At 51.2% G+C, this 12,458-nt stretch overlaps 1 protein-coding gene across 2 annotated transcripts in view; it reads right to left on the bottom strand.

Moving 5' to 3' along the window:
* The window catches only part of KCNG3 (potassium voltage-gated channel modifier subfamily G member 3), a gene marked incomplete at both ends in the record, with an annotated part of 46,250 nt that extends 45,378 nt beyond the window's left edge, over window positions 1-872 (bottom strand). Inside the window, one exon of one of the 2 annotated variants that reach the window (XM_080914892.1) lies at window positions 250-872. In XM_080914892.1, the coding sequence (XP_080771018.1) occupies window positions 250-872 (623 nt within the window). Of the gene's footprint in view, window positions 1-216 lie in introns of both variants that reach the window. The other variant, XM_080914891.1, reaches the window with a different exon arrangement.
* Between the last annotated feature and the right edge of the window lie 11,586 nt (window positions 873-12,458).

Raw genomic sequence — 12,458 nt, forward strand, 5'->3', positions numbered from 1 at the left:
CCCTAACACACCCCGCCGGCTATGCCTGGGAATAGAGGGGCGGGGTTGGAGACCCACACATCCCTCACATCCCTTGGTTGGAGCGCCAGGGGCCCCTTGGGGCAGTCCCTGGGGCTGAGCCGCCAGGCAGACAGGACTGAGACTGGACGGACGGACGGACGGCACGCATAGACGGGACTGGACGGACTGGACGGGCAAAGAAGCAGTGCGTCCTACCCGGAGGGCTCCCTCCCAGGGCTGGCGGAGTACCTGCTCCGGTCATCCAGGCTGCGGTTGTCTGCAACTGCCGTGCGCCAATCCGGCAGCGTGCTGGCGCACAGCACCACCATGGACACGATCACGAACACCACGGACACGCTGGCCAAGATCTGCGCGGCCAGCGACGACGTGGGCTCCTCGAAGGTCCGCCGCATGCGCTCCAGCCAGCGCCGGGAGGGAGCCGCCTCGGGCCCGGCGGGACGAGGCTGCTCGCGGCCCAGCTCGTCCGCCGCGTGGAAGGTGTGGGTGTCGGACATGCGGTCGTCTAGGCGGCGCTGGCAGCAGTACTCCAGGTGCGCGCCCTCCAGGCCCCAGTAGATCATCTCGTTGTAGAAGGAAAGCTCGCACATCCGCGGCGCGAAGCGCAGCTTCCCGTGGCCGCGCACGTACAGCAGGATGAAGCCGAAGGCCTCCGAGTGCCGGTCGAAGAAGTACTCGTTGCGCTCCCGGTCGTAGTCGTCGCACACCTCGAGCACGTCGCGCTCCGAGCGGCAGCCGTGCAGCCGGCTCACGCGGCGCAGAGGAAAGTCCTTGAGCAGCTCCCGGGACAGCGAGTACCGGGCGCCGCCCACGTTCAGCACCACCGAGGCCGCCCCGCCGCGCCCGAAGGTCATGGCTGGCCGCCCGGGGGGCCTGCCCGCCGCGCGCACGGGGTGGCCGCGCCGTCGGGGCCCGCGTTCCCCCGGGGGCTCGCGCCCCGCGCCGCCCGCGTCCCCCGCGGTGTCAGCGCCGCCGCCCCTCGCTCCCGGGTTCGCTCTTCGGAGCCGCTGTCCGCAGCTCCAGGTGGCGCCGGTCTCCCGGAGGGTGAGCTTTAGCCGAGGCGCCGTGGACAGGTCTCCCGGGTCCCCGGCGCACGCAGCCCGGCCGCCGTCCAGAGGCGAAAGGCAAAGTGAGCGGGCTCGGCGGCGGCGAGGAGCGGGCTCCGGGAGGCGGGGGCGGGGCCTCCCTCGCCGTCCTCCTCCTCGCCCGCCGGCTCCGCGCGCTCCGCTCCCTCCGCGCGCACCTCCTTGCCCGCCCGCGCCCGCACCTCCCGGCTCGCTCGGGCTGGGATTCCCCGGCGCCCCGCCCCGGACCTCGGGCTCCCCGCCTCGTGACGCCGTGCGCCCCCGCCCGCAGTGGCCGGGAGGGGTGCGCGGGGCGTGCTGCGAGCTGCGGGGAGCCCCGGGGCCTTCGGGATGATGGGCACACCTCCCCCAGACTCCTTTAAACCGTCCCCGAAGGGAGGAAACAGGAGGGAAGGAGGGGTGCAGAGGTGAGGACCAAGGTGCGAGATTGAAGTAGGGAGCAGACGGTGCCTGGATGAACCTTTGCCAGAGTCTGTTGGGAACCCTGGTCGGCTTCTAAGGCCGACCCAAGGGATTTCTCAAAGCAAGCAACCCAGTCCCGGCTTTGCCTGCCGACTTTGCGCTTCCTCTCCGCGCGTGGGGCGCCCCACGTGCCGTGCGCTCCGAAGGCGGCCGCGCACCAAGCTCCCCCACCCCAGGTCCCCATTCCCTGAGGGATGCCATGGGCCAGCGGACTCCCCCTAGTTCCCCGCTTTCCCAGCCTCGGGGTCCTGAGAAGGTGCCTACACCGCTCTCACGACGCCTCCCGTGGAGTTGGGTGGTAGTCTGGAGAGAATCTTTCACTGGCAAGACCAGGATGTCTCACTCCCTTGATCTTGCATTCTCCTTTTCTTGCTAAATCGATGTTCACACTCCTTCCCTCCCCGTTGCACCCCGGTGCGACTGCGGCACCGGCCCTCCGAACGCAGAGGCAGTGTTAAGGCTTGGTGGTGTGGGGTTCGACTTGGCAGGCATTTTAAGCCGCTGTCACACATCCGACACCCGCAGCCTAGCCGGTCAAAGGCAAGAAACAGGTGAGCATATAAGGAAGACAATGTTGGATGCAAAACAAACACTGGAGATAAAAATTAATAAGGAGGGTGGAGGGGTGGGATGCGCTCCCGTGACCACGGAGTCCCTGGGTAAGGGTTTTACTTTCCCCTCCACTTTGGTAATTTTGTAGGACTGCCCGGTGCCCGCTAGAGGTCACCATAAAGAGTCATTTGTTCTGGTTCCAGGGTAGCTGTTAGTGAGTAACAGCCGCCTGCAAATTAGAGTTCTGTTTCTGACAAAGTCACCCTGGGTGGTTCTTAGAGGATGAAAATCTCTGTAAGCTGTTTATCCCTTACACTTGGATCATTTATTTTTTTAAAGCACTTAATGTGATTAAAAGCTCAAAAACAAGAGTTATTTATCTCCTAAGTAGCTACTAAGCAAGGAAAACATCCTGAAGGAGGAAGTGAATTCAGTACGGAATAGAAGGAGGTGCTGGCAGAAGGGGCCCAGGATTCCGGGGAGCAGATGCTAGACGTGAAAGATTAGCGACAGTGCAGAAAGCTAATGCATGTGTCTGGCTGGAACTACGGGAGTGGGAGTTCCGAGACCGCTGTCCACGCCGGGCTATCTGCAATGGAATCCCTGAACCTTTAATAACAGACAAGGCTAAATGAAAGCCGGAGTTTAGGAAGACGCTCTGCCCTGTGGGTTATTCTAAGGAAAGGCCTCTTTCAGCAAGCCAGGAATAGAAACCCTAACCTCGTGTCAGGGAAAATGAAGGCTAGTTATGAGAAACCCAGGCCAGTGTCTAGCGGGTCTTAGTAATGGATAGCTACATCATAGGACACAGTGACCAGAGAAAAAAGAAAGAAAAGCAGGTGAAAACCAGCCACCACCCTGGCTTCGCACCAGCAAGAGCCAATTCACCAGCAAGTTGTTAAAAATATTCTAAAAGCAACAAGCAACGGAACAGCCATTGTGTTGGTGACTTGAGCATTACTATATTTATTTCCTGTGTTCTCTATGCAAAAATCCCTTTACAGTCTGCTGTTGGAAGCAGTTAGAGAAATATCTCTTTTTAAATTAAATTTGAACTGAGAAGACAAATTGATTTGGTGACACTGCCAGTCCACAGCACGAATTAAAATTTAAAAAGCATCAGGAAGGATTTGAACTTGAAAGTAGGTGGGTTTTTGTTTTTGTTTTTGTTTTTATTCTTAATGAGCCAACCCATTTCAGAGAGGAGTAACAAAGGTTTGTGTCACCTGTGGTTGGAACTCTCTAGCCACAGCAGTATGAGAGGAAGAAGGCTCAAGCCAGGCCTAGCCCTGGTCACTCATGTGTCCAGCAGCTAGGTTGTCATCACAGCCTCCCCATCATTTCCTGCGCCAGTGACCCTCGCAGTTCCCCACAAGCACGCTTCCCTTTTCTCCAAGGCATCCCTACTTCAAACTCTAAGCGGAAACCTGGGACTAGCCTGGGCCACATGAAGCTATTCTCCAAAGTCCTGGCTGGGGATGTAGCTTAGCTGATAAAGTGTTTGCAGTGAATGAGGCCTGAATCAAAGGAGCAGGGCTTAGTGATACATTCCTGCAGTCCCAGCATTCGGAAGTTCAGATTGTCCAAGATGGCTGCAGGGCTCACCATCCGTGGAAAGCTGGCTGTAAAACTATTTGCCAAGTGATAGCTAACAAATCCCTCAACCTTTGAGTCTCAGTTGTTTGCACATAAGGTGGAGATGAAGATACGTATCTTAAAAGGGCGCTATGGGTGTTAAGTGAGACAGATCAGCTGGAGACACGAGAAATTCCATCTCACGTATGTTTCCAAATATGCCATGTCACTGTAAATACATGATTCATATTCATGTCACTGTAAATACATGATTCAGAGAAAAATGCACCCATCCAGAAATAAGTAACATGAAACATCAAACATTAATTGAACAGTTCTGTTCTTTATGGTGCTAGCTCTGGGTTCAGTGTGAATTCCTGCACCTCTGGTGTGGAGCAGTCCACTACTGCCAGGAGGCACCTACTGATGAATGGCTTATTCCTACACGCAGAACAGTCCTGCCCTCCAAATGTATCCATTTAACTGGAAGCATATGACCAATAGTCACATCGTATCGGGGACTGTGAAGGCAGCCCGTTGGTTCAAGCACTTGCGGTATGAATGTGAGGAGCTGAGTTTGGATCCCTAGAGTGCACATAAAACCAGACACATTTGTGCATAATCCCAGTGTTCCTATGGAAAGATGGGAGGCAAAACAGAAGAGTCTCCCAGAGCTTACTGGCCAGGTAGCCCGTGTGCTGGCTGGTTTTGTGTGTGAACTTGACCTAAGCTAGAGTCGTTAGAGAGGAAGGAGCCTCAGCTGAGGAAATGTCTCTATGAGCTCCAGCAGTAAGGCATTTTCTCAGTTAATGATCGACCAATGGAAGAGAGCCTAGACCTTGTGGGTGGTGCTGTCCCTGGGCTGGTAGTCCTGGCTTCTATAAGAAAGCAGGAAAGCAAGCCAGTAAACAGTATTCCTCCATGGCCTCTGCATCTGCTCCTGCCTCCAAGTTCCTGTCCTGCTTGAGTTCCTGTCCTGCTTGAGTTCCTGTCCTGACTTCTCCAGTGATGGACTCTGATCTGGAAGTGTAAGCTGAATTAACCCTTTCTTCCCCATCTCATTCCATCGAAGCAGTAGTAACCCTAACTAGAACACCAGGGATATATAGCAGCCAATGCAAGACTGTTAAACAAGGTGGAGGTGAGGACCCACACCAGAGGTTCTCTGACCTTGATGAATTTGCTCTGGCAGGCACACAGCTGGACTCAGACACGTGAATATACGTATTTGCATATGCATGCACATCTTACAAACATGCACAGAAAAGAAAAGCATGAAAACAGGCCCAAGAACTTACTGGGCACAACAGGCTAAGGAGAGACTACAACACCCTCACCTGGACCAATCTAACAGGCCTTTAATGCCAGCACCCTGGAGGCAAAGGCAGGCAGATCTACTTAATCAGCCTTGTCTACATAATGAGTTGTTTGACAGCCAGGGCTAAATAGAGAACCCCTATCTCAAAAGAAAAAAAAAAAAAAAGAATTAACAAACACAAAAAGACTTTTAACATTTCATATATGATCCACTCACCTGTCATGTGACCACTTGGTGTGTGACTCCGTACAATCCCAGAGACTCTGCTGGGCTCAGCTCTCCATAGTTGGCACAGACTGCTCGGATTCCCTTACTGACCTGTCTGGATCTAACCTTCACATGTGTGGTCTCCCTGAGGCTCAACTCAACTTTGACCCAGCAGCTATCCTGAGTCGGCCTGACACGGCACCTCTGACATATCTCTAACAGGTTAGTTATCTGCTTCCCCTCTACCCCCACCCATCCCTCCACAGACTTTCCTTTCTCATCTCTCCCAGGGCCCCAGCTTCTGTCTCTCCTGGCCTCCTTGTAAGTCCTGCTACTCTGGTGTAGTCACTTTAACCCTTTGTAGCCATTCTGTAACCTACACATACACATGAGATGTATTTACTGTGTGATATGTGTGTAGTATGTGATTGGAGAGTTGATATCTATAATTAAAATCAGAATGAAAGAACTCATGTTTCTTTCAGCTGACAGTGAAGGAACTTGGGGCTCCCTGGCACAATTGCTGCCAGTAAAATTAATGTGCCTTGTGGTTTTATTGTTTTTCAATGAATGTTGATATTGTGGAAAGAGAAGAAGGTGTTTGTTTGTGTTTCTGGCATTACTGTGCTCATGACAACGGGGCACTGTGGGACTGGCTATAGGGAAGCACCCTGAACACCCTGCCTTCCCAGAGCCGTGGGCACCACTTTCCAATCAGCTTGCATAGCCTTTCTGTCTGCTTTTAAAAGCCTCTGCTCTGTTGTTAATTTATAATCCTAGGTACTGCACTATAAAACAGACAATAAGACAAGTTTAAAAAGCATCTCTGTAAATGAAAATATAGCCCTCTAATTCCCCTAATTTTATGTAATGAGAGATTGTAATGGCTTGCCCAATACACACAGTTGCCCCTGCATAAATCAATGCTGTAAGTGCCAGGAACAGTGAGTTCTGCCAGATGCCACACAGGACTCTCCTCTAAAGGATTCTAGGCTGGGATGTGCTGATGGCTCAGTGGTTAAGAGCATTAGCTCCTCTTCCAGAGGACCTGGGTTTGGTTCCCAGCACTTCCAGGGAGGCTGACAGCTGTCTGGAACTCTAGTCCAGAAGATCAGGTGCCACCTTCTGGCCACCCAGGGCACTGCAGACATGTGCTGAAGACATGTATTCAGGCAAAACACATAAAAATAGATGAATCATATATATGTGTATACATATAATGAATCCTATATACGTAAATATATAGAGAGAGGAAGGGAAAGAGAGAATCAATTGATTATTTATTCAAAAAGAGGACAGTTGAACAAGATGTAGAACACTTAGAATTTCAACCATCTGGAGATTGAGGCGGGTATGAGCAAAATCCAGAGGCTCTGTCTGAAAGTGAGGAAGACAGTGGTGGATGGTATCTCTTAAAAGATGTCTGGAATGGGTACACAGGGCACAGGAGTTGTTCCTCAGGTAAGGAATGGGAACATGCGAGAGACATGAAATGTACTTACTGGTTACTGTTAACATTTTCCCTTTTTAACCACGTGCAATGGGTCTGTTTTTAATGTAAAAGGAGGAAAACCCAGGGCTGGTGACATGATTCAACAGGTAAAAGTCACTTGCCACACAAGCCTGACAGCTTGAGTTCTATCTCTGGTACCTATGGTAGAAGAAATCAGCCAGCTCCTACAAGTGTGCCCATGTGCATATGTATTGTGTGTGCGTGTGCGTGTTTTGTGTGTACACAAACAGTAACAATAAATATAACAAAGAAAAAAAATAGTTCAAAAATACCTGCACATATCCTCCTACAAGCTTACCTTTAGTCTAGGGCCTCCTGGTCTCATCCTCATGTTGGACATTAAACAGTCTTCCCGCCGCACCACTCTTCTGCACCTCCAGACTCCTCTAGGCCATTCTTGCTGGGCCTTCCATGTCCGTTAGTCTGGGACTTGACACTGGGTGCTCCCCTGTGAAGCATGCTGCCTCATATGTGGTTGGCTTCTCATTGGAGGCAAGATGCAAATATTAATTACTTCCTTAGGTATTCCCCGGCCCTTAGCACTGTGTTTTATATTTCCTCCTTAGCCTTATTAAAAAAAAAAAAAAAAACATCCTGGGGTTGGGGAGATAGCTCAGTGGACACAGCGATGTCATACAGGCTTGAGAATTGATTCCACAGGATCAGGCAAGAGAGATGGCTCAGTGGTTAAGAGCATTAACTGCACTTCTCAAGGTCCAGAGTTCAATTCCCAGCACCCACATGGTAGCTCACAAGCCATCTGTAATGGGATCTGATGCCCTCTTCTGGTGTGTCTGAAGACAGGAATGCTTATGTACATAAAATTAATATTTTTTTAAAGTCCCCAGACACCCCCTTCATAAAACCTGACAGGAGCAATGGCTAGCTTTAGCATCCACCAGGTGGAGACAAGAGATCCTTGAGGCAAGGTGGCTACTGGCTAGCCAGGTGAATTGGCAGGCCAAGCCACAGGTTCAGCTAGAGACCCTGCCTCAGTATACAAATGGAGAGGGTAAGGGAGAGACTGGACATCAACTTCTGGCCTCTATGTATGCCGTGTAGACACATGTACACTCACACATTTGAGTATGCACACAAGAACACAGGGCCACACACACACACACACACACACATACACACACAACCACATACAAACAAAAGAAACCAGCTTGTCTAACTTCAGGAATAAACTTCAGTGTGAAGTAATGATTACATGTGTCCATGCAGAGCCCTCCACGATGATAAATTCTTGTGTGAGATACTGGTTATGGGGGTGCTGTACATGGGAATGGCAGAATATCTGCACCTCCTCAATTTTGCAGCAAACCTATTCAGACTGTAAACTCTGAAAGAGCATCTTGCTCATCTCTCTGTTCCTTTTTGGTCTCGAATCTGTCTTCACAGCCGACTTCTCTCACTGCCTTTGGAAGCAGGGACCCTGAGACCAGTACTCATCCATATCTGCTTTTCCTGCCTCTTGCCTTTCCCAAGTGCAGGGCCGCTGAACGGAAGCCTCCACCATTGTTGTTTGCTTAAATACTGTTCTCTGAGTGCTGAACTGGCCACAGGGAATTTCCACATATTGGCAGAGATGTTGGCGATGCTCCCCCACCCCCGCCCCGAGCCTGTGGTGGCTGCCTTTTCCAGGCACTGCAGAAACCCTCCTCACGGGTTTGATGGGCTCCCACCTCGTGTCAACGCGTGCCCACTTCACTCCCTACCCAGCAAATGTTCCAATCAGGAAAGTTGCTGGACTCGGCTCCCGGCAGTTCTGCTCCCGGAGAGGAACTGACAGTCGGTAGACCAGGTGCAAGGCAAGAAGAGCTAGCCATTGTGGACGTCACCGCTTCACGTGGGCATGTTATGAAGTACAGTCCAATAAAGCCATGCCATTAATTTTCTTTTAGAGTCTGAGCTGGGTGTAATGGGATATCCCTGCAGTCCTAGCACTGGGAAAGTGAGGCAGAAGGATCAGAGTTCAAAGCTAACCTGAGCTACGTGGCAATGCCCAGTCTCCAAAAGACAAAAACCAGAAATAGCTCAGCAGCTAAGGGTATTTGCTGCTCTTGCAGAGTTCCTAGATTCCGTTCCACCACCTGGCAGCTCTGTCACCTGTCATCTGGTCCAGATGATCTGATGCCCTCTAAGGCTCCTGGTGTACCCAGTGCATGAAACAGGAGTGCCCATAAGACAAAAATAAACTGAAGAGAAATGGAGGCTCTGTGTCTTGGTTTTGGAGCTATTGGAAATGTGGAAAGTGATGGTTTCTGCTTAATGGGTCACACTATTTCAGAGACCTGACCCCAACCACTGCCTGGGCACTCCAGATATGGGGAGACACCTTCCAGCAAAAACAGCCTGGCGTAGGAAAGGAAGTGGGGAAACCTGGCAAGAAAATGGGATCCCTAATCCTGCCCTTACCCACGGGTGGCTCTGCATTCAGATTCCACGCAGGGGAAAATCAAAGACGTTTTCACAATGAATGAAGTCTCTCGCTGAGCTCTATTCATTCCGAAAAGAGGAGAAGGCCCTTTACCAGCGCTAATGAACCAAGATTAGCTGGTTTAGGAGTCAGCTTTCAAAACACCTGCTGTTTTTACCCTTCCCCCAGTCTCTTTCCAGCCCACAACCCCAGCCCTTCTTTCCCAAACCCAGGGCTGTCAGTTTCTGCCTCAGGAGCTTGGGATTGGCTGCAGCATTTCCAATAATGATCTTCCCATCGTAGATGCAACCAAATTAGCACCAGCCCCTCTCCAACAGCAACTATATTTCCCCCCAAAAGTGCAAGGCTTAAAACGTAATTTTCATAGTATTTTATTTAAGAGTCACGGTTCTGTCTTAACTGGCTTTGTGACAAGTTGTCCCCCCAAAAGTGCAAGGCTCAAAACATAATTTTCATAGTATTTTATTTAAGAGTCACGGTTCTGTCTTAACTGGCTTTGTGACAAGTTGTTTGGTTTTGGTTTAAAGGTGAGGGTTGACACAAGACCTCACTATGTAGCTCGGGCCCCAAGTTCCTTCAGCTTCACCCCACCCCGTCTCCCCCATGCTGGCCTACATCACCCCGGTGCTGGGTTTGTTTGTTGAGGTAGGGTCCCGGGTAGCTCCAGGTGGGTGAGGATGACCTTGAACTCCTGATCTTGCTGTTGTCACTTCCTGAGTGCTGGCATTGCAGTGTTTGGTGGGAGAGAAAAATCCCTCAATTCTTGTTTGTGTGATCCCGTTGCCTTTTTCTGGGAAGAAACCACAAGCCTCAGTTCGCTGAGATATTCCAACAGGTTAGCAGAAATAAGTCAATGGAAAGGTGTGTGTGCATCTAGAACAGTGGTTTTCAACCTGTGGGTCATCACCCGTGGAGGGGTTGCATATCAGACATCCTGAATATCAGATGTTGACATTATGATTTATAAGAGTAGCAAAAGTACAGTTTAAAGTAGCAGAATAGTTTTTATGGCTGGGGCTCACCACAACACGAGTTACTTTATAAAACTGCGAAAGCATTAGAAAGGTTGAGAACCACTGCTCTGGGTGTTGGGATTCTGTAAACCCCACCCCTCGGTTACCTAGCAACAGCCAGGTATGCCCCACCCCTCAGTTACCTGGCAATTGCCAGGTATGCTCCGCCCCAGTTACCTGATACTATAAAAGGGACTGCCCACCCCCTCCTCTCTCTCTCTTGCCCTCCACTCTTGCTCTCTCTAGCCCTCCTGTTCTCCTACCCTTCCTCCTCCTCCCCCTTCCCTTCCCCCTCTCCCTCCACGTGCTCATGGCTGGTCTCTATCTACCTCCCCCCCCCACTACTACCCTCTTAACTCCCCCATGACCTGAATAAACTATTCTGTACTATACTGTCATATGGCTGGTCCCTTAGGGGGAAGGGATTCCCAGCATGGGCTCCCCAGAGGCATCTCCCTTCCCCCCAGGCTTTGCTGTACCTCCATGGGCCATATCCCCCCAACTCTCTTCATCCTTCTCCTAACACTGGGAGGTTTGCAGATAGTTTGTGTTTTGTTTTAAGAAGGGGGTCTTGGTGTTGCTCAGGCTAACCCTCAAATGTCTGGATTCAGTTGATTCTCAGTCTACTCGGTAATGGGTGTGTCTGCTCCTGGAACTAGCCAGGAGCAGACCACTGCTTTAGACAGGTTTTCAAATTTGTTGTTACTGTTATATCTGTGTGGAGGGCACGGTATCTTTATAGAGGTCAGAGGACAATTTGTGGGAGTCATTCTCTTCCAGCTGGGGGTGGAAATCAGGTATCTAGGCTTCCAGTACGCACGCATCTTTACCCCCAAGCCATCTCCGTGTCCCCAACTTGCAGTATTTATTTTACTAAGTTATCAATTAATCCATTTAATTTCTTGAGATAGCATCTTAGTTAGGGTTTTACTGCTGTGAACAGACACCATAACCAAGGCAACTCTTGTAAGGACAACATTTAATTGGGGCTGGCTTACAGGTTCAGAGGTTCAGTCCGTTATCATCAAGGTGGGACCATGACAGCATCTGGGCAGATATGATGCAGGAAGAGCTGACAGTTCTACATCTTCATCTGAATGTGGAAAGCCGAGATAGCATTCACCATCACAAGATGGCCGCTGACTTTCGTTGAGGCAGCTTGGCCCCTCCCTGTAAACAAACTGGGCGCATGCGCAAAGAGTGGCTCAAGCCAAGTCACTGCCCATCGTGGGGCGTCACGATCAGACCACTGGCGGGCAGCCAATCACACAGTGACACGCCACCCTTGGGGGTATAAATTAGGGTGCCTTTTCCTGCCCAGGGTCTTCCTCTTCATGATGCAATAAATGATTTGCTGCAGAAGGATCCTGGTGTTCCATGTGCGTTCTTGCTGGCGAGACGATAGCGCGGGACAATCTGAAGGCTGCTAGCAGAATAGTGACTTCCAGGGAGCTAGGATGAGGGTCTTAAAGCCCACACCCACAGTGACACACCTACTTCAACAAGGCCACACCTAACAGTGCCTGAGCCAAGCATGTACAAACCATTACAGATGGGTTCCCCTGTGCATCTTTTCTAGCCTAGAGCTCCCTATTTAAAGCAGGCTAGCTTCAATTTCTCAGAAAACTTACTACCTCTGCCTTCTGCATGTTGGGATTAAAGGTGTGAACCACTGTGCTCATCCAAATTGTGGTTTTTTGAGACAGCTTTGAAAAGCTGCATTTTAGTTACTGTAAGCCTGACTCAGGTCTGTGTCAGGGAGCAGAGCCTGTGCCCCAGCAAGTCTGGTGATGAGTGCCTGCTGCAGCTCTTGTGGGGTGGCTCTCCTGAGGTGGCCCTCCTGTGGTGCCTCTCCTGAGGTGGCTCTCCTGAGGTGGCTCTCCTGTGGTGGCCCTCCTGTGGTGGCTCTCCTGTGGCGGCTCTCCTGAGGTGGCCCTCCTGTGGTGGCTCTCCTGTGGTGGCTCTCCTGAGGTGGCCCTCTTGTGGTGGGTCTCCTGTGGTGGCTCTCCTGAGGTGGTCCTCCTGTGGTGGCTCTCCTGAGGTGGCTCTCCCATGGTGCCTCTCCTGTGGTGGCTCTCCTGTGGTGGCTCTCCTGAGGTGGCTCTCCTGAGGTGGCTCTCCCATGGTGCCTCTCCTGTGGTGGCTCTCCTGTGGTGGCCCTCCTGCAGTGGCTCTCCCAGTTTTACAGGATTCTTCCATGTAGCATCCTGCCTGCCCTCTGCTTAAAGTTTGCTAGGACTTTGTTTTCCAAGAAGGATTTTTTTTTCTGTTC

This window comes from Micromys minutus, assembly GCF_963924665.1.
Source record: "Micromys minutus genome assembly, chromosome: 3".
Taxonomy (NCBI): domain Eukaryota; kingdom Metazoa; phylum Chordata; class Mammalia; order Rodentia; family Muridae; genus Micromys; species Micromys minutus.